Genomic DNA, 25,898 nt, shown 5'->3' on the forward strand with positions numbered 1-25,898 from the left:
GAAAAGCTCCAGGCAAAGATGGAATAACGTCAGAAATTATTTCTGCAGGAGGCAAAAAACTTTAGAAAGCCCTCGCTTTAAGATTCAGTTGACATCTTGAAGAAGGAAAAATACCATCAAGCTGGAAGGAGTCGAACACCATCTTGTTGCACAAGAAGGGCGATCGAGAAAATCTTAAGAACTACCACCTTATATGCCTGCTCTCTCACATCTACAAGCTCTTTACAAAGGTGATAACAAACTGACTCTCGCAGAGTATGGATGAACCAACAGCTGAGAGAGCAGGCAGGGTTTCGAAGAAATTTTAGCACGATCGACCATATATTTACCCTTAGCCAGCTCCTAGAAAGAGCAAAGCAATACAAACTCCCACTGTGCATTGCTTTCATCGACTATGAAAAGACCTTTGATAGCATTGAGTTTAACGCAATATTAAAGGCGCTACTAAGACTAGACAAGAAAAGCAGTCGGGTCGGCCTGAAGATGAACCCCTGCAAAACGAAATACATGCGATCAGACGTCTTATGAAAAGCCCGAATAATGGTAACAGGAGAAGAAATCAAAGAAGTGGAACAGTACATATATTTGGGCCAAGAAGTTAATATGCACCAAGACCTAAACGGAGCACTCTCGCGAAGGATTCGGGCAGGGTGGTGTGCATTTAATTCCATCAAGGACGTCCTCAAAGAAAAGTCGACAAGCTCACACATACAAATATCTTCAATTCAACAGTGCTGCCAGCCATGCTGTATGACAGTGAAACGTGGGCACTGACGAAGAGAGAAGAACAGCGGCTGTTGGTAGCTGAAAGGGCAATGGAACGAGCTATGTTGGGAATTTCCTTTCTGGATCGCATCCCAAATGAAATTATCAGAGAATGCAGCGGTGTGAAAGATATTGTCGTGTAAAGCAGATATAACAAGATGCGATGGGCGAGCCACACAGCTCGGCTCACGGACAATAGGTGGCCCGCAATCATTGCTGAGTGGTACCCGTGAGAACAGAAAAGACCACCTGGTCGGCCATCAAGAAGATGGGAAGATGACATTGTTAAACGTTTCGGACGAACGTGGAGAAGAAAGGCAAGAGTGCAAGAAGAATGGTGGATGTGTTGTGATTGGCACAGTCTTAAGGACAGCTGAAGACCGATCGAACTAGGTGATCCAGGTGAAGAGATTTAGGTATCATAAGAGGAGGTGCTGGGACAAACCCATCAAGGAAAAAGGTAAAAGTCACCTGGTCCAGATAGTATACAACCAAAAGTTCTGAAAGAATTTAGGAATGAAGTGGTTATGCTGATATAAAAATATGTACACTCTCATTAAAATCAGCTATTATACCAGAGACTTGAGGGTAGCAAATATTATACTTATATTTAAAAAGTGTATTTAAGGGAATTACAGACCTGTAGGCCTTTACATCTGTACCTGGTATATTGGTTGAAATGATAATTAGGAATATAAGACATATAAAAAAATCATGATATAGTTGGTGTGGCATTGCGCCCCATATTCTTCATAGTAATATTGTTATGATTATGGCATAACTATGATGTATTTTATGCAAGATGGGTCATGTAAGATATAATTGAAAAGGTTATGATTCACAATATGATTATCCTATTTGTATGCATGTATCATTTTGGTATCTGAAATTAGGAATATTGTCTATGCATCTATTACAAATGTGTTTACACGTGGGGAACGCCCGCTAGGCAGAATGCAATCAGTCTAGATGGCTGGCTAGGAAGGGCCATTAGGGAGAACAATAAGTCTTAGAAAATGCTAATCTCCAACTGGGGAGCCTTCCTGAGGATGCTACAAACAGCCTCCAAGTCATGGCTGCTGTGTCCCTACAGGGGCATGTGACCAAATCTCCTGGTAGTGGACTCCATCTTGGAATACCAGTGTTTTTCCACTGACCGGGTGTAGGAACCAAGAGGGGAGTCAAAGGGTTCCTGCCATATACAAAAGCTATTTAAGGCAGGGGAGTGACATCATCATGGTTCTTCACTGACTCCCCACCCAAAGGAGACTGCTGGAAACACCTGAGGAACAAAGACTGGATTGGGGGAGAAGGGCTGAATCCAGGCTAGAGGGATTTCTAGCCCGTGAAAGGAATACCTGGGGTTTTTAAGCTGCAAGCAAGTGCAGCTTTCCCTCCAGAATCTCTGCAAACTGCCTAAATCAATAATTAGGGTGAGAATTTGCTACTCATATCCAATCTCTTTAGTATATTAAGCTTTGATTGCGTTTTTGTTTATTTGCTAGATAATCTGCTTTGATCTGTTTGCTATCCCTTATAATCACTTAAAATCTATCTTTTGTAGTTAATAAACTTGTTTTGTTTTGTCTAAAACCAGTGCATGGAAATCATAACTTGGGTCAGAAAGCTGTGTATATTCCTCTCCATGTTGAGGGAGGGGGTGAATTTCATGAGTTTACGCTGTACAGTTGGTATAATGTTGGGTTTTCAGTCCGGGGTTGGGGGTGCACCTTAGGAACTGGGCGGTGCCTTAGCTGAGTGTTCCCATGCTGAGCTGATCTCAGCATCTATGTGTAGCTGCAGGTGGGTGTGTCCCTACCTGTATGTTTGCTGGAGGGGGCTTGAAGGCCTTAGCAGTACAGTGTAAAGGGAGCCCAGACTGGTGGGTCAGGTGGGCTCAGTGTACCCCAGTTCCAGGTGGCACCCCATGGGGAACCCGTCACAGTTGGGTCTAACCAACCAACACCGTTTCTTCAAAGAGAAATCAAATCTCGCTAATATATTGTAATTATTTGAACTGGCCGATATAAATATTTGGTAAGATAGAACCAGTTGAAATTCATCTGGGCATTTAAAAGGCCTCAGAGAGTCACACAAGCCACTGCTGAAGAAACTAAGTATCCGATAGATTGAGAAGCAAAGAATTGTTATGGGTCAGAAACTGGCGAATAAATGGTCAGTTTTCATGATGGCAAAAGGCTAACAGCAGCATGCCTCAAGTGCTGATATATTTCATAATGATCTAAAAAAGGGGGTGAACAGTGAGTGTAAACCAACAGGCAGGGAGACATTCACTCACGTATACTCTGTCAGAAGGCAGGGACCCTAGGGGATTGGTGTTTCGCTCAGTGAACGCATTCTTTTCCCCTCCCTGTGGCTGGCAAAGAAAATGTTGTAGAAGACGATTATAAGTCAGATACTACAGGACCAGTACAAGTAGTCTCTGTTCAGGAGATAGTGTTATCTGTTGGTAGATCTCCAGAGCAGGGATAAACAGAAACTCAATAACAAATGCATTGTTGTTGGACTGAGAGAAGGTTTGTTATTTTCTTTTTCACCAGTTACACTTGTGGTCAGAAAAATATGATTAGGCAAAACCCCAGTCATATTTGTTGTTCTGGCATGGGCCCAACAGTATTGGTACTCAGAGTTCCGGGACCTTAAATAGAAGTTTCCTGGCTTTTGTATATTTCCACTTGTGCTATTTGCCATGTCTTGCATTGAGCTGTGAAAGTGTATAAAAAAACCTTGTCCGCTTATGGGCATGGCACATTGCTTTCTATCTTGGTACATGTATCGCTCTCATGACGGTTGTACTTGAACACCTTTGTAGGAATAGATTCCAGCATCCTAGCAGCCATCCAACAAAGAAGTTACCATTAAAGAAACATAGTCTTTACTCTTCCTCCTGAACATATCTGAGGAAGGTAGTGACATTCCCCTCTCTTAGAGATACAGTATCACCATTTTTTAGACTGGTTTCAAAATAGCAGCCGTGTTAGTCTGTATCCGCAAAAAGAACAGGAGTACTTGTGGCACCTTAGAGACTAACAAATTTATTTGAGCATAAGCTTTCGTGGGCTACAGCCCACTTCATCGGATGCATATAATGGAACATATAGTGAGGAGATATATATACACATACATGACAACTCCCACCTTTTCATGTTCTCTGTATGTGTATATATATCTCCTCACTATGTGTTCCATTTTATGCATCCGATGAAGTGGGCTGTAGCCCACAAAAGCTTATGCTCAAATAAATTTGTTAGTCTCTAAGGTGCTACAAGTACTCCTGTTCATTTTTTAGACTAAAGGTTGATCGCTTGGAGATAAGGATGCAAGTTTGCCACCAGAACCATATCTTAGGCCTTGTCAACACTTAAAATGGTTTGCTGGTGTATGTGTATCTATATCTATATCTCTATTTCCAGTTCTCCAGATGGAAAAAGCAATTCAAACTCTTTTCTTCTGCCTAAAAGAGTGGAAGAAGGAAACAGTAGATATTCTATGTTAGGATTTTAGTAACGAATTTTATAATCTGAGTCTCAAAATTCATTTCAGTCTGCTTGCATAGGAAAATTATTAGGTTCACTCTTATGTAACATCTACAGTAATGACCTGATGGGGGGAGCAACATGCTAATGACATTTGTAGATTACATTAACTCATAGGTATTATAGACAAAGAAATGATACAAAGGGACATGGTGGTGTACAGGCTAGAAATGTGGGCAGAAGATGATAAAATGAGATGCAACTTGGAAAAATGAAAGGTACTGTGGAGAAGAGAGGAGGGATAGTCTTATGATTAAGGCACTTGCTTGGAAATCAGGAGGAGATCTGGGCTCTGTTCTTGGCTGTGTCACAGACTCCCTGTTTGACCTCAGGCAAGTCACTTAATCTGTATGTTTAATGAGTTGTTCAGAAGCTTAATTCACAAATGTACTTTGAGATCCTCATATGGAATATGATGTAGCAGTGCAAAATATTTGTATTAATCATTTTTATTATGCTGAAAAAAACTGTGGGGTGATAGGAGACAGGAATTAAGCTTGAAGTCTGATATGGCAGCAAAAAAGGCCAAAAGCAATTTTGGGCTGTATATGCACAAGGAACTGGAAAAGTAAAAATCTCACTCTATATGCCTGTGGGGGTGACTGTATCTGAAATATTGTCACTTCTTGGCACTTCATTACCAGAAGATAATGACAAATTGGAGTTGTCTCAGTGAAGAGCTGCACAAATAATCAGTAAGAACTGATTTATGAAGAAAGATTAAATGCCTGATTCTGCCATTCTTACTCACACTGACGAGTACCTTAAGCAATGGGACTGCTTGTGGAGTATGTAACTAAACCACTCAACCTGAGTAAGAGTGGCAGAATCAGACCTTCGGGGGGGACTGTAACTGTACAACTATTAGAAGGGGAATTACTTACGTTGGTACTAGAGAGTATAACTAGGAGGAATGGGATGAAATTAAAAGTGGGAAAATGCAGACTGAATATCAGGAAAAATGTTGACAGATTTATTATACTTTGAAATAGTCTCCCAGTGGATACTGTGGAAACCCTATCTATCACTTGGCCCATTTAAATCCAAAGGGCATATATAGCACTAGAAAATATCCTGTAGAGAACAATCCTGTGTTGGTAGGGAATAGAAAAGATGATTGAAAGGTATTTTTATCTCTAATTCCTATCATTCTGTGGTAGAGGATTCTTTCAACCTTATTCATTCCAGATTAAATGAAGATTTATGCCAGGAAATTTAAACATTAAAAAAAAAAACACCACGATTGAATTGCTTGATGACAGCAATTCCTGCAGGCCTTGCAGTTTGTCTAAAGTGGGCGTTGTAAGCTGTGACTCCAGAGGACCTTACAAGCCCCACAAAGGTGGACTTTTTACTCTGACTTCCTGTTTTCTGTTTACTATTCTGAAACTAAGGTCCCTAATGTAGCTTTCCTGCCCCTCCCACTTGACCCCATAGTAGTAGCATGCCTGCTATTCTCTCATTATTGCCGTCCCCTTCTGGGCCATGCAGAATTCAAAAGTGTGCAATGAGTCATTCATAATTTATGAAGCTGTGAGTCATTGGACAACGTGCACTTTGCAAAGGGTGCATTAGGCCAAGGCAAAATATGCGCCAGACTGCTATATGCATATAACAAATACATATTGTTTTGGAAGCCCACCACCAAAGGCATCTCAAGGCCATTATTATATGTTTTTAGAAATTTTTAGGGCCAGATTCTCAAGGCCCCAAAGCTGCATAAAGGGGCTAGAAATAGGGAGGATCTTGTCATCTGAGAATTACCCTAGCCATGCGGGAATTCTCTGCTGGTGTATAGCTGGCATATTTATTTACACCACCTGCATGCACTGGTATGCAGGGTTATGCCAGGAGCATGAAAGAGTTGGCCGGATTGCTACTGCTTACTGGCATTCTGAGATGGCCAATATATTGTTGGGGCCTATTACCAACTATGCTAGATTAGAGCAGCACTCAGGTCTGGTGCTGGCATAGTTCTGGGCTTGACAATTGGGCGCCTGCAGTTGGCTTCTTTACACTCCCCCACTCCCTGCACCCAGTAGACCCTGGGCACAGCAGAGAATCTGGATCTTAGTTAATAGTTTCCTGCAAAAAATGAGGCTTTGGGAATCCTACAGTCTGTACATTAATTAGCGTTTTAGTATTAATATGATAACTTTAAGTATTTTGGTACATGAAACTTCAAAACCAGTGAAAGGCACTTTTACTCCTTCAGTACTTATAGAGGATTTTGACATTTGTAGGTTAATCTGTTTTGGTTGTTCATATTTTTGACACTTAAACTGGAAAATGTTTTAACAGGGAACAGTGAATTCTGGCTATCTCTAAGCCGGGTGGTGTGTCTTGCATCAGACATTCCTAGAAAAATTCTAACCTTAGATGCAGTGTGGCATCTGAAGTCTCAGTTGGATTGTGTTTCCATTTTGAGTACGTGTATTGAAAAATCAGGCTGCTGTTGAGAAGCTAGCTTCAGCATAAATATGGAGAGACTAGCACTTCTCTATACTACTAGCCATGTTTTATTGTGAGATTTAATTTTGATTGTTCACAGCTCTAGGTGCTAGAATATCTCTTATTTATTGGCTCATACCGAAGGTATTCCCTGTTCTTAATCAGTACACATCTACTAATAATGTATTTTGATGATATTGATATGAAGGGGCAGGTGCTGCAGTCGCTCTGCAAGCAGAACTCCCATTGAATTAATTGGGAATTCACTGCATAGTACAGCAGAAGAATTGAGACCAAATTTTACTACAAATTACTATTAGTTTAATTTTGTATTACATTGTAGGATTTAATTGGTTCCATTCTGTAAGGAGTCACTTAAATGCTCTTGTATTATATTTGTACCTATGTTTATTGGGGATGCAATATTAAGGTGCATAAAAACCTTGCTTGTATGTAATCCTGGAATATAAATCAATGCATACTCCTTTTTTTCCCCCATTCTGTAGAATGAACTGTGTTTTCCCACATGATCACGGCCATATTAAAGCATGGGTCAATTTTTTTCCCCTACTTTTCCTGCTTGAATACTGTATAAGAGGTCAGAGACTAGGTAATATAAGAATAAATGTATATAATGGGTGAAATCCTGGCCTCCTTAAAGTCAGCGGAGTTTTGCCATTGACTTTAATGGGGCCAGGATATGTATAAAACATATAAATGCTGAGTAGCCCATAATATTAACAAATGTATTTTTGAGTAAAATACAATGGGGAAAATCCCTTTTCAGCCTATATATTTCCATGTGTACTAAATCAGTGCCTCTATGAGAAGAACATTAACAGCTTGAGTAGTAAATACTTGAAACTGTTTAAGCAGCATGAAAAATGAGATGCTATATTTACTTGTAAGTAGTCATGAGAAATAGCAAACCAATTATTTGAAACGAATTACTATGATTTTCAAACTTTCTGTTTACATTTCTTAAGTTCATAAAATTGTATGTGTAACAATTGGAATTTTAGTTTAGTCATGCTGTCAGTATAGAACTCTCCATTACATTTTACCAAACTCTTACTTTTTCTGTTTGGTGTTATACAGACCCAAGAAAATGATGAGCTAAGAAAAGCCCATGAAAAACGCAAGGAAAGGTTGCAGATGTTACAGACCAACTACAGAGCAGTAAAAGAGCAATTAAAGCAGTGGGAAGAGGGCTATAGCAAGTAAGTTACATAGCTCATTGAAAACATTTCACCTAAATATTAAATATGAATGAAGCTATCGTATAGGTGTTCTAAAAGTGAATTTGATTCAAATGAAGTTATGTGATGATCAAGTCTATATCCTTTATTAAAACAGAACACATGACATACATTAAATTTTAAGATTAAATCATAAAAGTAAAATGTCATGAATTGACATCTTTACTTACTTTGTTTAAGTTCTCATTTTAAGCTTAACTGCTGGACAAAGGTCTGATAGGGTTACTTATTATGCCTATCTAATTCCCCATGGGATTAATTTGTGGACTGTATGTTTTTCAGTTTCTATAATGGAACAATTGCTTTTTATGTTACAAACTATATTTACAAATATATTTATTAAATAATATACAAATAATAATCCCTCAATGAAACACTGAAAAATTCAAATATTGAAAAAGGATATTAGGATTGACTTTAGTTATTGAAAGGGGAAAAAACAGCATATGCCTCAAAAAGCAGAATATTCACCTTTGCCAAACAACTTTAAAGATATTATTTCTGGTCATTCTCGAAACAAATTGTTGATCATATTATAATTGTGAATAAAACTAAATAATGAGAATATTAAAACTCTGGCAAGTACAAGTTTTTAAGTGTTTGAAAATCCCACCATAATTGGCAAAAATTCTCATTCTAAAATCTGAAAATTATGCCTAAAATCTTGTGTGTTAATTTAGGGACATCTGGGACTACAGATATATTACAGTATTTCAATTTTAGAAATTTTAAGGGCTGAAGTATATAAGCCCTGTTACAGAAAACTTTTAAGCAGGTGTCATTGGGACTTAACTGGCTTAAAGTTCAGCATGTGCTTAAATGCTTTCCTGAAAAAGGATGTTTTCCATTATCAGGGTCTTGGTTTGCTCCTATTAATCTTGATAATGTCTAATGAAAGATTCATGGTCAGATTCTCATTGACACTAGGGTTTTGTCTGCCCTGCAATGTAAGCCCAGGTTTAGTAGAACTTGAGTTAGCAGACCAAGGTTTGTTAACCTAGGCCTGGAGTGTCTACATTTATTTGTCACCCCAAGTTAGGAATTGTTGAAATCTGGGTCCCAAACTGGAGCTCCAGCATATGCATTGCATTATGTGGGCTTGAGTCCAACCTCCCATATGCCAGACTTCCTAGTGCCCTCCCGAAATGTGGCCTCTGTAGCCTTTTGTCCGTGGCATAACTTGACTTCTGGGAAAACTTGACTATCCACCAAACTTGGTTGTCCAGAAGACAAAGAAAGTTTACACTTGGGATTGTGGGATACATTTGGCAGACTTTCAGAGCATGAGTCCAGTGGGGCTGCATCTACACTGCCAAGCAATATAACTTGAACCCCGTGGGGCCCTGGAATCCTAGGTTAGTATGATTTGTGTGTAGACAGAAGGAGAGTTAGGCTTGATCCTGAGTTCAAACCCTGGGTTTACACTGCTGTGTAGACATATCCTAAGGCTTCATTACACCTCTCTAATCAAGTAAAGAGGCCTTAAAATGTGTGTAAATATAATTTACTCTCACTTTTAAGGCTGCTTTGTAGTGCCAGAGTGATATGAAGGGGTCTTAGTGTAAATGAGAATCAGGCATCAGGTATATCCCCAATTCAGCTATCCCTACCCCACTTTAGTAGATTCCCACTCCTGCACAATACTCTAGCATTTCTAGGGAGACAGGGTATTTAAAATGTAAAAACTTATCAGGATGAAAATTTCTAAGATTTATGAAGTTATTCAGTACTTTTTCTCTGTGGGAGGAAGAAGCTTTGAAAGATCAAAACACAAATGACATTATATAGCTTTGTTTAAACTAAGATTGAGATGATTCAATTCTTTAGTAATAGCATGCAGAACTTTTAACCTCTAGGTGACTGTTTTAAATTCAGTCCAGGTTGCAGTGACTGAAACCTTTTGAATGGTAGCTGATGAAATGACATGATGGTCTATGCCCAGTAACTAATATACAGGTGTCTAAGAGACATCCTTGGTGGCAGAATCAACAAAGAGGGCAAGGACTGAAAGGATGCACACACTTAACTATTTTCACATCCTTAGGTAAAGAAATTTAATTTCAGTTTTGATGTACACTGGGGCAGTCAGAGGGATGGTCCATTCACTGTTGTATATATGGCCAATGGATATACTTCAGTTTCAGTTGTGGTCAAGGTAGCATCTTTCACCAGTACCGACTTCCTGTTTAATAAATAAATGAAGCCGACTGTTGGCTGAATGGGAACATATTCAGGATACCCAGATTTCAGTGCAACCTTAGAATTCTTGGAATAGCAAAAAGGCTACAAGTTATATTGCTTCTATAGCAACTCCTACCAGCTGATTTATAGAGAAGAGTTCTGGATGAAGCCCTGTGACTTGTCCTCCTGAATGGAGTTTATAATCGGTGCCTATAAAGTAAAGGCATGGCAATGGCCAAGTCATAACTGTAGAAATTTGAAGTGGGTTAAAAATTAAGAAAGTCACACATTAAATCATGATTTGGTATCACAAGGAACCCCAAACCACTCCTGACATTTAAATTGTGTGTTAGGAACAACTCAAAATAAACCCTTATGCAATTTCTGTTTCTCTGTAAAAGTTAGAGGCCTGATGCTCCTTTGATTCCTCAAGAACCTGCTGTTTGGATGGCAGCTGATGGGGTCCAATTTTCTTGTCAGTTGCACAATCAACTTCCATTGACCTCAGTGACTGCAGGGATGGTGCTGCCTTCCACTCTTTTGTAGGTTATTCTTGCCTTGATAAGAATTTGGCACACAGTGAGAATGCAAAGAATTTCCGGCAGGAATAGTTTTATTTAATTGTTCTCCCTGGCATCATTGTTAATTCACAGTAAGGGCATTTAAGTGAAATTTTGAAATCTTTCCTTTCCTTTCCTTTCCTTTCCTGTGTTTCCCCTAAATTCAGCATCTCTCTTTCTGACACACACTTTATCGACAAGAATGGGCTATCAGCTTGCTCTAAGACTGGATACTTGTGCCACTTACAGATTGATTGACAGGAGGTGCTAGAAGAGCTGGTGGCTCATAACCTTTCCTGGAGACTGTGTACAATACTGTCACCTTGTACTTTCTCTCTGTTGACTGACTGAATGAGGGAGACACTATGCTCTGCCACACATAAGTTCAGAGCGTGCTGCCATACCAGCAGGCTATCTTTTGGAAGCTATTTAATTGGAACTTTAATTTCGATACACCAGATTTTAGGAGTATTATCCAATAAAATTGAATTCATCATACAAGAATTACATCCACTAGATGTAGCAATTTCAAGTGTGTGTGTGTGTGTGTGTGTGTGTGTGTGTGAATGACTGAGAATGAAAGAATCACCTTTTTTTTTCTTGTCAGTTTTAAAATGTTAAAATAAATGTTTATTTAAAACAAAAATCTTTTCATTTATTAGCAGGACTGGAAACACTAAAAGCAAACACCAGCGTGCAGATCCCCACCAGCTTCGCCAAGAAGATTCTGATGCTGTCTGGAACGAGCTGGCATATTTCAAAAGGGAGCACAAAAAGCTATTGATTGAAAAGTGAGTTTCCTTTTTAAATGATATATACATGGAGAAACATGGTGCTTGTTTTCTGAAGCTTTTTCTCTTTGCGCCTTGAAGGCCACACAGAGGAATTCCTTACAAAATTCCAAGATTAAACCATTATCTTCTACCAGAAACAAAAAGGAAAAAACATCAGGTTTTTTTCTTAAATCAGTGACAAGTTACAAGTTTGCTAGCACTAACAGAAACTGTATTACATGATCTAGGGATTGTGTTAATTAATGTGGCTCTCATCTGTTGGAGGTGTCGCTCTTCATTAGCCTGTATTTTATACACTGCCGTGCTTCATTTTTGGAATGAGGTGGTGAGGGGATAACCTAGCCAGCCATCCTTGTTTGATCTCCTTGATACATACGCAGTGCAGAATGCCTCTGCTCTCTTGGTTCCCTGCCCTGTCCTACTAATCCCAGCTGAGCTCATTATGGTGTAGCCTTGCTGCTACTCTTGGAGCCAGAGCTGTCCAAGCTAATTACTGGTAGCAGCAGAGCTGCCTGTTAAGGGTCTGGTGTGGATCTGCTAACACAGTCCTTGGTAGTGACCTGCAAAAAGCACGAGGGAGTTGCTCTCTTTCTTGCTGTGCACTGCCTGTCCTTTGGGTTTAGTGCTGATCCCTTCACACAGCTCTTTTAGCTGCAATAAGTGTAAAACTTGGTGAAGGAAACTCTTACTTTAGAAAACATTCAGTTTGCTTCTTTGATCTCAAAATTCATAGACTATTATACTCAGCCTGGCAAAGTAAGAAAACTTCCTTTTATACTAGACAAAAGGAAGTTAGTACAACATAATTAGCCTTTTCATGCTATTGAACAATTTCTTTAAGTCAAGTTGATCATGTTGTTTAACAATCAAGATACATAAGGAACTTTTATTCAAACTTTGAGTAGGCTTTTGTTTGTCAGTATGACAACATTAATGAAAATTATTCTCCCATTTTGCCTCCATATATATCCACTCTATGGAGCTTACCATAAAGGCTAAATTAATAAGTCACAGCTTTTAAAATTCTCTATCATAGGTAGGTGAGTCCATGTACAAGTGCATGTGTTCAGCTCACACATCCTACATACAGTATTGCCAGTAGATGTACTGCATGAAACTTTGTATTGTTAATTTTTACTGCCTACCCTGGTGAAATCATTCTTGTCACCTCAGCATTTTATCTTTTCATCTTATTTCCTAGTTCTATTTAGCTATTTATATCATGGCCGTCACTGTATCTGTTTATTTTATTTATTTATTTTGATCTTTATGCACATCCACCAGAAAGGAGCACCTATCCCTTATTGTAGGTGCTTTCTGACAGTTACAAGAGTAATTATATAGTTGCATCTTTAATTCTCCTTCAGCCACTAATCACCATATCCACCACAGCCAACAATAACATACTAGCCAAAACATATTACAAATCTTCTTCCAAAGCCCTCGTGTTGATAGGAAAAACAAATGGCTCATGCCCTGTGCATGCCCTGGAAGTGAATAAACTTGGACTATTTCAGATCAGTAGGGGAGTGAGTTCTAAAGCTGAGGGGCCTCATGGGGAATGCCCTACCAGCTACATTCTCTCTCTTATATCAGTCAAGTTCCAGGTCAGGTGCCTGCACTGACCACACCTGTGGCAAAATGGCATAGAGAGAGAATTGGCCTCATTTCTGTTTAGGAATTATAGGTCAAAACCAGCAGCTTAAATTCTGCTGGATACCTGACAGATAGCCAATGTGCTGCTCTGGTCTCTGGAGAGTATGTGGTCCAGAGGAGGTTGGGGATGAGTTCCCTTGAAGAGGTTTGTCGTGATTTACTGCTGATTTGGTAGGCTAGTTTTTTGTTAGTCAGTTAAAGAGTAAACAAAAATACTTCCTACTTTCTGCGTGTCATACTAAGGTTCTTACTCAGTGTTGGTTCTGATTTCATTCAACTGTACTCAAGCAAATTCCCATTTGGAGGACTGAGTGTGCCTAAATAAGGTATCAAGATGGGGTCTTGTATAATTTTGTGATTCTGCCTGGGGTAGAGACTCATTTGCAGATTCAGATTTCTCTTTTAGCAGCTGGATAAAGAATTTATGTACATGCAGAGTTGCACCAATTATCTAAATTGATGTAGTTAAACTAGTGCAAAAAGTTGTATGGTCACATTAATTGACCGAATTTATCAAATTAGCTTAAATTGATTAGGAACAGATCTAAGGTAAACCTAAATACGCCACTCTTAAATTCAAGTAAGAGTGTCTATGTAGGGTTTTTCCATTTGCTTAACTAAATTGGTTTAAAAAATGTTCTACTTTGGGAAATCCTTCAGTGGGGGAACAAATGACAGAACAGATTTATATCTTGTATGAAGGCCTATAAATACCAAACGCCACTCTGCAATAATCCCAGAAAGGGGTGTACAGGCCTGATGAATCTCCTGCAGCATGATCCATGCCCTAAAAGTAAGAAAAAAGTCATGTTAGGATATGATAGGAAGTCACACATCACTGAAGTCAGGAAGGTAGCTTCTTTCTTAGGGCCTGGTCCAAAGCCTATTGAAATGAATGGAAAGATTCCCATAGACTTCACGGGGCTTTGGATCAGGCCCTTATTTTGTAAAGTTTCCTCCTTATCAGAGTCAGTATCTGATGATTCCATTGACTGTAATGGGAGTTGCTGAATTTTCATCTCATTTGAAAACTGGGCATTTATTCATTCCAACAAGTAAGCATGTAGCAGCTGATTTTAGGCACCTGTTTTCGAAAGTCTTGGTCAAAGTGTTTAAACACAAGTTTTTTTTCCCCTGCATTTATGAGGTGCAGAGTACTCAAGGCAGAGAATGTTGATCACTATTGAATCTATATGTTAATCTCTTATAAAGCCATCTCTAAAGTTGAGTATCAGAGGGGTAGCCGTGTTAGTCTGAATCTGTAAAAAGCAACAGAGGGTCCTGTGGCACCTTTAAGACTAACAGAAGTATTGGGAGCATAAGCTTTCATGGGTAAGAACCTCACTTGCATCTGAAGAAGTGAGGTTCTTACCCACGAAAGCTTATGCTCCCAATACTTCTGTTAGTCTTAAAGGTGCCACAGGACCCTCTGTTGCTTTCTAAAGTTGAGGTGGATTATGAATTTTTTAATTTTTCTTCCTGAAATCTATTATGCTAACATACTTTCCTTGGTAACACAAACTATCCTGAGACAATTTTACAGATGCAGTATTTGCTGTCCTAATCCTATAAAACAAGACATACATTGTTTCTGCGTGCTTGTTAATCCAGTATTTGGCCTGTTGTCCCATGTATTTATTGTTATACCTGCATTAGTTGTAAGAATATATCATGGCCGTCACTGTGTCTGCAGGATGCATGGTTTATTCTGCTTTTTGTAAAGAATAGTGTATGTTTATTGTGCTGTCTACATACTTATTATTAATAATGGAGTAGGTTTTCAAAGATCCTGCCTGTAAGGGCCATTGAACTTAATAGGAATTATAGACATAAGTGCTATTTGTGCCTTTGAATGTCTATTCCAACATTAATTACAGTCTATTACTAGATTTTATAGTTAGTAAAATCAATAATCATGGGACCTCACTGTTGGTTCAGGTTCTCTATGCATGTATTTCTCCAATAATGAATATCTCCTTCTTAACCCTTTTCCTTTGGAGGGGTGGGGATTCTTGCACTGTTACTGTAATAGGCCTCTATCCTAACAGGATAAAAGAAGAATTCTCAGTGTATACAGAAAATATTTTCATTGACAATTTTATTTGTTTTTTTTTCCCTCTATCATTTTCAAAAAACACTGTTCACTTTCTTCCAAGATACAGTACATTATTTCAGACATCAAATTGTGTATCAGATATGGATGGAGAGCCACATTTTACAATTCATGCTTTATAAAACCTCTTCCTTTCCATCCTCCGGGATAAAAAAATTGCATTGGTCCAAGATCTGAGACTTATTGTATTGAGACCTGGATCAGTATCAAAAAAGCACCATTAGTCCAATTGAACTATGACAGGTTTTATGCCTGGTATCCTGTAAACTACCAAGGCTAGAAACAAATGCACCTTGTCCTTGAAAAGCTAGAAATCCTAGAGATATAGGGTGCTAAACTCTTTTCAGAACTGAACGGACGGGAGAAGAAACACAAAATATGGCAGTTGGAATAACCTGACTTTAAAGGATGTCTGTCATCTAAATTATTGAAATATATTTTCATTATTTTTCTTGTTACTGAATGTTAATTTCATAACATTTCAGAAGTACTGTAAAAGTTAACAGGCCAAATCAAGTCAATGGAGTTCCAGGTAGGATGAATAATGCCCCTTATTTGTTCTGTTTGATAGTGCTGTGGTCACTATCCCACATGAAGTGTGAGATACTCTTCAAATATTATATTGCTGTTGACATCAAAAGCAATTCTTGTTTCCATATTCAGGATCTACATGAGCCCAATAAAGTTAAGCAGAAACTATATGGGATTTCATCACTCCCTTCCACCCCAAGTCAAATAGCACAGTATTCAAATTGCCTTTCAAACTTCACTGGGGAGAATGAACCATAGTGTCAGTACAAAAAATAGCTTTTATTTAAGTTGCATAAAACAGCTGAAAAACTTGAGAAGGTTAATATTCAGTATAAGTAATCACTGCTTACACTGGCACAACTTGCGTTACTCGTGAAAATGGCTGCAGAATCTGGCTAAAAATCAGTAGCAATAAAATTAGTTTTGCTTTCAGTCAAGTTACTTTTTCTGCTTTTTTCTTCTGAGTCCAAATATAGCAGCGAGGCAACTTGTAGCTGAGCATGATCGGTGCTCAACAACAAAAACAGTTTTTAAAAATTATCTGGCAAGATACCCATTGGTCATAGAAAGTGACAATTACATTGATTGAGAGTTAAATTTTTAAAAGTACTAAACTCACTTAGGATCTTAAATCCCATTGAAAGTAATTTAGGCATTTTTGAATATTTTACTCCAATAGCTCATTTTTACCAATAATATTGTTATATGTTTTTGAAGTAAATTGCCAGTTATATTTCAGCAATAAACTATATCCGCTAACTGGTGCAGATATATTACTATTTTGTTCTGAGAGTGATCTAGCAGGGCTGATAGGATTAATAACCTACATTACATTATTAAGCCTTTCTCTGGCACTCTTGTCATAAGTTTCAACCAGATCTTGCAATTACTTATTAAGTCCTGGTTACCAGACAGACTGTGGTCTCAATCTGTATTTGGAAGTATTTTACCTTAGTGTTTCTCTTATTTTATCCAGACTCTCTTGGTGCAATGATATGGGATTAGCCAGTCTGCTGATTTTTGTTGAGAATATGTAGTCCTGTTAAGTACCCATGAACAACCTTAGTAGGGTTTTAGTTCTGCTTCAAATCTGAAGAGGCAGGGGTTTCCGTGGAAAAAATAGTATGTGGTCATGTAATTAAAGACTGTATTATAATATACATGCACAAAGAAACTGAATTAAGTCTGCAAGGGAAACCTGAATTCTGACATTGTTGTGGGCAAAACAGGAAAGTGGTTTAACTAGGCCAAAACTTTACCACCATATCTGGAAAACTATCTGGCAATAACTCAGCAAATGCAAGGCAATCTATTTTTTGTAAATCATACCACATGGGCGAGAGGCTGCCTTAAGTGAAGAGGCTGTCATAAGTGGATAGCCTCTCCAGAGTTGGGATGGCATAGTAGTTACCAGCGGTAGTTTTTAACCAGGTAACATCATGGTTTTTATTGCTTTGGGGAAAACTACTTAGTTGCAATTTAAGGCATTTTCTATTTTAAAAACTGGATAATTAATGCACACCACATTATACTTAGTTTTAGGTACATATTCAGACTGTAGTTACATAATGCAGTAGAATAATAGATTAATTTAGGGTTATACAAATAAAAAGTAAAACTGCAGTCAGTGCAATACTAATGTATGTAATTATATTATTGAACATTGGAACGTCTGAGTACATTTTGGTTCGGTATTTTCTCAAGAAAATTATACGTCATGACTTATGTTTCAATTTTTAGTAGTATATAAATAAATGTCAAATACATTCCATTATATGAAAACATCATTAATGCAGAGTTGTAGGCTTGAAGCGTGCGGAGTTGCAGACTACCACTCCATTTGGCCATGCAGCATTCCGTAGCAGAAGATCAAGTTTGACGTAGTAGATAAACTGAGCCTATTCCTCAGTTTTGAATGGATGTATCCAAAGTTTGAAAAGATTCATTCTATGCTTGCTGAACTTGCTGGATACTGATGCAATTATTTCCACCAGGTTCCTGATTTAAAATGGGTTTAATCCAGTATTTACCAGCAGCCTGTCCTAAACTAGTTTTCCCCCAGAAAATTGCCAACCCTCGTCCAGAGTCTGTTAATTTCACTATCCTTTTGATGCTCAGGCAAAAACCAAACACACACAAAAACAGGGGGCAGAAATACTGGCGGTTTCTGTCTGCAGACTCTGGAAGACAGCACAGTGTCAGTTTACAATGGGTTCTTGATTTTTTTGAAGGGCTAAAAACACAGAGGGGGAAATAATTCTCTCTAGATCCATATGCAGAAGATAACCCTCGCTGCATGGATCTTCCTATTCTGTGTGGGTTTGTGGGCAAGTAAATGCCTCTAGCACCTGTTTCCCTGCCTTGATTCTTACACTCTGTCCTCCACCTAAAGGGAATATAGTTTCACGTTGGATTATCTTCTCTCTCTCTCTGTCTCCCCCTTCCCCCCACTGTTTAGACACTTTCTGATATATAAATTCAAGTATACTAAGAAAGGGAAAATGGTACAAATTAAAAGAATAAACATATAATTAAGGCTGTAAGAAAATCATGGGCTGCGATTTTCTTGCAGGAACTGCAATTTTCAGTACTCACCACACTTTCGCACAATGCCGCTCTCTCAAATTTGGTCTGGCACCCTATACATCATGACCAGGTGGGGGCATAGGCGGATGAGGACTGAAAGAAGATTGGTTACCAGATGGAATTCTAGGTATCAAATTCCATCCTCTGTCATCTTTTTGTAAGCTTCAATTTATGCTTTATGTTTATGCTATTTGAATCCTTAATTGTTGGCACGTCTTTGGTTTTCCAGCAACTATTAATACAAAATTTAACACACACAACTAACTATTGACAACCATAGGACTATTATCTTTGTTCATTGTGTGACTAGACAGTGGGGCGGGGAAGGGGCGAGAGAGGCAATTTTTGTCATCGCTCTCTGCTGGATAGACGTTATAAATCAGACAGGCTTTACTTAGCACCAGTAGATATCACTTCCTGCTATTTTTATCCATCAATAAGTGAATGGGTCTGGAAATAAGAATGATAGACATATGTTTCTAGATCATGAATCTAAGAAATGAAGATTGACAGATTAGAGAATCTGTATAGTTAAATACCAGATTTCCTCTGCCAAGTAGGACTGCAATTTTTTGTGTAAACTCTGTAGGTTTAAAATCTTCTTCCTGTAAATGAATTCCAGTAAATCATCCTGGATAGTTTGAAAGTGCCCAAAATGTAATTCCTATGGTACTTTTTGCTTTACTCTTTCTTTTGTTAGCACTATTCCCAAACATATGTAATGTCTTTTGCTCTCTCACACAGTCTAAATCAAACACCTGCTCCAAGGTTTGCTCTTACCTCCCAGGGCTGTTAGTTGACACACACATATACAGACACACTATTTGCAGGCAAATATTCCCGAATCGTACCATTGTAGGAACAAAGCAATTTTTTTTGTCAAAATACTATTTGATTCTTGAAACGTCAGATCAGGTTCAGGCCTATCTCAGGCCCTAACAACTTTTTGGTACAAGAAAGATTCAATACAAGCATACTGATGTGTCAACCCTGCCCATCCTATTTTGTGACACCTGTTTAAAGATTTTTAAGGGTGAAATTTTTCTCTGTTGTACCTAGCCCATTGAAATGCGTGGAATTAGTCCTGCTGTACCCTAGTGCAACAGAGTAGAGTTTTCCCCTATCAGAAGACTCATTGACAGGTAGTAGCAGTTGCTTCTCCCCAAACAGCTTGCAACATTGGTCTGCAATCCTCCTGCAGAGATATGTTTATGAAAGATTGTGATTTGGAGACACTCCCTCATAAGGGATAGTGTTGTGAGTGTGGGAATTTGGAGATGTGCTCTGTAGGCAGGGGTTGGGAACATTGCATGACTGTGTGCGGCAGTTCACCAGAGATGTTCTCCAGTTTGTTTTATTAAAGTTTTATTCCTTTCTCATTCGCTGGTTTATTTAGTAAACCCCAAGATTGTTACACCTCCTACTCTTGTTTTATGAAAAAAGGTAGTGCTTTTTACTTTGTCCTGTCTTCCTTATAACAAGTCTTAATTAGGATGCTCCCCTCCCCCACCATCTGACCTAAGATCTCTGTGTGGATGGAAATTCTCTGGCACACTTTTCACATCCAGAGGGCACTGAAGGCCTACTTGTTCTGGATGCAGCAGCTTAGAAAGTCCCATTCCCTCTTCATTCTCTAATAAGGTCTCCACTAAGAGATAAAAAAGCCTCTTCAGCCATCCTTTCCTGCACTGACCTTTTCCTGCATTTGGCTTACCTTGCAGCTTGGCAATTCTTCCTTGCCCAATCAAATTTAAGCCTAATTTCCTTAGAGTCATGGCCACTTCTGAGGTTGAGAGAGGAGAAGCCTGCCTGATTGAATTCAGTTAGGCAGCCATCTGAGCTCTGTCAACACCTTCTCCAAGTACTACCACTGGATTTGTTCGTACCAAGGGATGTAGTGTTTGAAGAGTGCTCCAAGGAGTCATCTACTGAAGCCTTAAGGGTGCAATCCTTGGGGAAAGAATTGGCATTCTCTTGGCAGGATACTCCTTCCTGAAGTTACTATCTAGTCAGTTCATGTCTGACATACTATACTTAATACAGCCAAATCAAGTGAGCTTCATTCACAAAAGGTTCCTGGTTGACACTATTTATTTTTATCTATTTCTTTTCATTTCTAATAAGAATGTTTCTCCCTAACAGTTTGAGACACCCTGAGGTCAATTATAAAGATCACAACCATAACAAACTTAAAATATATAAAAATACAGAAAGCTCACCTCCATAATAAAAATAAATGAGTCAAATCAACAGTGCAAATGAGTACCCCGTCATGCCGTAGAACCCCAATTTCTCTTGCCATCCCCCTGGCCAAACACCTGGGAAAATGGATAGGCTTTGTATTGTGCCCCGAAGGTCAATAATTTTAGAGTCTTTCAAAGAATGCCTGTACACAAACTTCTGAATTGAATTAGTTTGCTGGATTGGACACTGGAAAAAAAGGTTAGACCAGATAGAACAGTTGTACTTGTCCAGCTATGGAAAAGGGAGGATTCAGTAAGTTTTATTTCTTAAAAACATAAAATAAAAAAGACTGTACACTAATCCAAGGGCAGTGGTGGAAAATAACATCCTTTGCTTGGATGGTTTTAGCCTTGCACACCAGAGATTCTTGCTCTCACCACTGTTTTTATTGGTGTGTAAGAGAGTGTAAGGAGTTTCTTCTTGTCCCACCCTGTTACTTGATGCTGGAATTCTGCCAGGAGCTGCAGGTAAATGTGTGCTGTCTCACTGGGGCAGGTCTTGCTTGTTAGACTTTACCCTGCTGGAGGTGTGGCGGTAGCTCTCTGACAGTAAGAGTTAGCATGTGGAACAGTCAAGTCCTGAGGGACAGAGCCCTTGAAGCTCTGGCTGGGGTTTATGTAGTTATTTTGAAATGGTCTTTTTTTGTTTTTTTTTTTTTAATACGAGTGCATATCTTTTGTTTGGAGCGGTGTGGGGGCTCCATATGGTATCTTTATAACCACAGACTATTAAAAATGATGAGTATTACAAAATTTTGTTCTTTCAATAAGGCATGTTATGCCCAAGCTCTGGTTATATGCAGGTGGTAGGAGCACCTATGTATCCTTATAATTTGATAAGTAAACAACTGTATGTTGTAGATGATTTAGTGCTAATTTACAGCTATTAGTTAGAACAAGCCAGGAGTAAATCAGTTGGAAAACTGGTGCTATAGCTCTCTTTTTCCCATGTTACCTCTTATAATGCCCTGAAAGAATTAAGTATTGGGGTATTTGGAAAATAACCTAATGAAAGAGATTGTCACCAAGAGTTTTACACCACTGTAAAGGAAAACTCAGAATGGTGTATGACAGTGGAAACCATTGAAACTATCCTTGTGGGTCAAGATCAGTACCTTTGCAAATGAACACAATGTCCAACATAAATTATTAGTGTAGATAGAATTAATATTGTTTGGTTTCAAAATTGCTAACCAATGCTGTGGCCCAGTTGGAAGAAATAAATGAAGAAAAGGTATATGCAGCGACATGTGTTGTGCTTCCTAACCCCTCTTAGTGCCCTTATGACTTACGTTGGAACAAAAAGGATGACTTTCATCCAGTTATTGATAGTAATCAAAATGTGTTGATGTTGCATGCAGGATATTTGTCTGCAGAATATAGTATAGTGGCAGGGCTCCACTGTTGATCTACCTTGTTAGCAGGTGTTGGAAGCCTGTAGGGAACTGCTGATGGATTCCTGCTGACTCATTGCACTAGACGGGACTCATTAACTTCACTTTGGCTATAAGGGAGATGGAAGTGGCTTTCTGAGCATATAAAATCTAGGTTCTAGGCCCTTGGGGAGATGCTAAGAAGAGCCAAGCCTGGGGAGAAGGTTTGAGCTGGAATTTGTGATTAGTTTCTTTGTAAATTAAACCAAAACCTAAGAAATAGGTATGTGTAGTGTATTTTAAAGCCTCCCCAAGTTTTAACTTTGTTCTCAAAATAGTTAAGAAAACATTTGTATCACATAGATGGAGCTACAAGACGATTATGATCAGATTCTGCCACCCTCACTAATTTGAATTGTACCATGCTCTTTGAGAAGTCCCATTCATTTCAGTGGAACTACTTCCAATAAGCTTCAGGTTGGAATTCAGTGTGTCAGTTTTAACCTATAACGTCTTAAATGGTTTGGGAGCTAATTACATGGGAGCCCATTTCTCTCCCCCATGATACACTACCATAGTTGAAAACAGCAGAGGTGCTAAAGCTGGAGTGCTCTCAATATAAAAGAGGGGGACCTGCTGGCAGGGAGTTCTCTGGAAGGGAGCCACCAGAACCCATATTTGTTAACTTTCCAGGCATGCTGCAAAACCCATATTTTCCTCCTCTTTGTTAAAGCTGTGGAAGAGGGGATGGGCTGAGTGAGACAGATGAGCATTTGTGCAGAAGTTAAAAAAAGAAGTACTATAAGTATAAACATATAGGTGGGTATATTCAGAAACTGGAGTGCATGTTTGTATGTTGATTATCTCTGCATCAGTGGTGCCATTTTAAAAAGTAACTTTCACTCAAAGCTCTCCAGGACTACAGAACTGAAAGCTGCTGCTTCTCCTAGGCCTATAGTGACTGTCACCTGCAAGAGATCAAAGCAAAATGTGAAGATGGGTTTTTAAAAACAAAAGCTATAATTCAAGATGGTGGATCATAGTAATTATATCTATGATTGGTGGCTCTTTTCTGAAGTGATTATGTGCTGGTGGCTCTGATTTGTGCTATGATGCTTGTCATCTCAAAACTGACTTAGCTCACACATTGGTCAAATGCTATGCTGAGGTTTCCTGGTCCAAAAGGATTTTGTATTAATGCTTTAGATCATCGTCTTTTGAATCATTTGAAAGTGTTGTGCCACCTTACCTAGACAATGGTGACTAGAGGGGTTTTTGCTGTTATTGTAATTGTGGTGCTGGGGTGTGTGTCTTTTTTTGTTTGCTTTTGTTTTGTTTTGTTGTATTTTTTTACAAATAATAATTCAGCTAAAGAGTGAAATTTTTGGGGACAAGAAGTAGCACTGTTTTCTCGGGTTCCTGTGCCTTAATCAATTACGGAGAATTGAGGAGTTATTGCACCAAAACATGAGAAAGCAGAGAGGGAATGAATGTCCTGGGTCATCATCAGTGATTTAGGAGAACAATGATAAGTGAGACAATTGCAAAATTAGCACCCACTGATACTCATGCATGCCCACTGGAATCCGTTGTAGGTGACAAAAGTTGTGGCCACATGGAGCAGTATTTCCGCATGACTAAATTGAGCTCAATGTTTCCCGCCCTGATAAACAAAGAAAGAAAAATGAAGACGTTTTCTGCTGAACATTTACAGTAGACCTACTTTTCTGAGCCCATTCAGCTTTACACTGTAGATCTTCTGGCCCATTGGATTCAAAAGTCAAGTCTCGCTTCTGGTCGGTCTTAGTACAACTAGCAAGTAAAATTCCTTAATAATGTTGTTAATATTATTAATCATTGTTAAGGCTGTATCCCCACTTTGAACTTTAGGGTACAAATGTAGGGGCCTGCATGAAAACTTCTAAGCTTATCTACCAGCTTAGCTCTGGTCCGCTGCCACCACCTCAAGAATTCCCTCCCTGGGAAGCCTTGAGAAACCTTTCACCAATTCTCTGGTGAACACAGATCCAAACCCCCTGGGATCTTAAAACAGGGAGAAATTAACCATCCTCCCTCCTTCCTCCCACCCTCCTTTCACCAACTCCTGGTGAATACAGATCCAAACCCCCTTGGTTCTTAAAACAAGGAGAAATCAATCTGGTTCTTAAAAAGAAGGCTTTTAATTAAAGAAAAAGGTAAAAATCATCTCTGTAAAATCAGTATGGAAAATAACTTTACAGGGTAATCAAACTTAAAGAGCTCAGAGGACCCCCCTCTGTCTTAGGTTCAAAGTACAGCAAACAAAGATAAACCCTCTGGTAAAAGGTACATTTACAAGTTGAGAAAACAAAGTAAATTTAAGACGCCTTGCCTGGCTTTTTACTTACAAGTTTGAAATAGGAGAGACTTGTTTAGAAAGATGGGGAGAACCTGGATTGATGTCTGGTCCCTCTCAGTCCCAAGAGCGAACAACCCCTTAAACAAAGGACACAAAACAAAAGCCTTTTCCCCCCCCCAAGATTTGAAAGTATCTTGTCCCCTTATTGGTCCTTAGGGTCAGGTGTCAGTCAGGTTACCCGAGCTTCTTAACCCTTTACAGGTAAAAGGATTTGGAGTCTCTGGCTAGGAGGGATTCCATAGCACTGTACACAGGAGAGTTGTCACCCTTCCCTTTATAGTTATGACATCATATTTAAGGTTTTGTATACTCTGAGGCACTTTAGACATGAATTATGCTACAAGGGCCCCAGAATGATTCAACTCTTCATACATCCACATCCTTGAGTCCTGTCCAATCAGAACAGTATTCCTTGTACTGTTTTGTTTTGATATTCTTTCTCTGCATCCAAAAATTTTAAATTTTTTAAATGCTGCATACTTATCTTTAACTGGGCATAGTGAGAAGCTAGAAGTTTTGGCAACACTTAAAGAGAGGTGATTTTGCTTGTTGGTACTGAAAAAGGCAATTCTTTCCTTCCCTCGTTGGAGAGGAGTAGAAATAACTCCAAATTTGAGCGGGGGTGGAGGGACTGGCATTGAGGGAAGTCTTTATTAGAATTAACTGTAAAATACCTGCTAAAGAAGCTGAGTGAGAGTCTTAAAACCAGACACTGGTTGGAATGCCCCTGTGGCAGTTGGAAATCTTTTTCTAACCCTGTTTTGTTATGAAAATCAGCTAGTCATACATTATATTCTGTGATTCATGGAAATGTTTAACTTACCTAATAGGCTTGATATGCAAGCTGTTGGACAAACGTATGTATGCAATTTGCCCATCACTATTGGATGTATGTAAATGTAACTGTCAGCTTTACTTTACAGAATCAACTGAACATTATTTTTAAAAAATCATGATACAATCCAGGCATCTTGGATAACAGTCGTTCTCTCTGGAAGGGCCCAATCCAACTCCCATTGACTTTAGTGTGAATCTTTCAATTGATTTTGGTGGGAGTTGGATTGAACCCCATGGTAGTTTCAAGTACCGTGATGGTTGTGCTTAGCAGCATCCTGCTCACCAAGGTTGTTTACACACAATCATGGCAATACTAATTGCTTTAAAAAGAGCTTTGAGAGATACTTCACATATGAAATTGTTTTATAAAACTAAATTCTGTTCTGTTCTGATGTGTTTGTGTTAAATATTTGAGGGCATTTTTCAATATTCTTGAATCTGTGAGTGAGGCATCCATCCTGGGTGGAACATAATTAACAGCATATTTCCTTTCCAAAGAATGTTTTAGCATAGTAAAACTGTAAAAAGGTAAAAGGAAATTAAAATAACTAGTAAATAGAACTGTGATCACAGCAGAAACCAAAATTTTGGCAC

General features: G+C 38.8%; 1 protein-coding gene across 1 annotated transcript in view; it reads left to right on the top strand.

The window, feature by feature from the left end:
• The window catches only part of CNTLN (centlein), a 277,320-nt gene that overhangs the window by 144,701 nt on the left and 106,721 nt on the right, over window positions 1-25,898 (top strand). The window contains exons 11-12 of the mRNA XM_024211087.2: window positions 7,872-7,993; window positions 11,436-11,564. Coding sequence (XP_024066855.1) covers window positions 7,872-7,993; window positions 11,436-11,564 — 251 coding nt within the window. The remainder of the gene's footprint in view (window positions 1-7,871; window positions 7,994-11,435; window positions 11,565-25,898) is intronic.

This window comes from Terrapene carolina, unplaced genomic scaffold, assembly GCF_002925995.2.
Source record: "Terrapene carolina triunguis isolate 2854851 unplaced genomic scaffold, T_m_triunguis-2.0 Scaffold113, whole genome shotgun sequence".
NCBI classification, from domain to species: domain Eukaryota; kingdom Metazoa; phylum Chordata; order Testudines; family Emydidae; genus Terrapene; species Terrapene triunguis.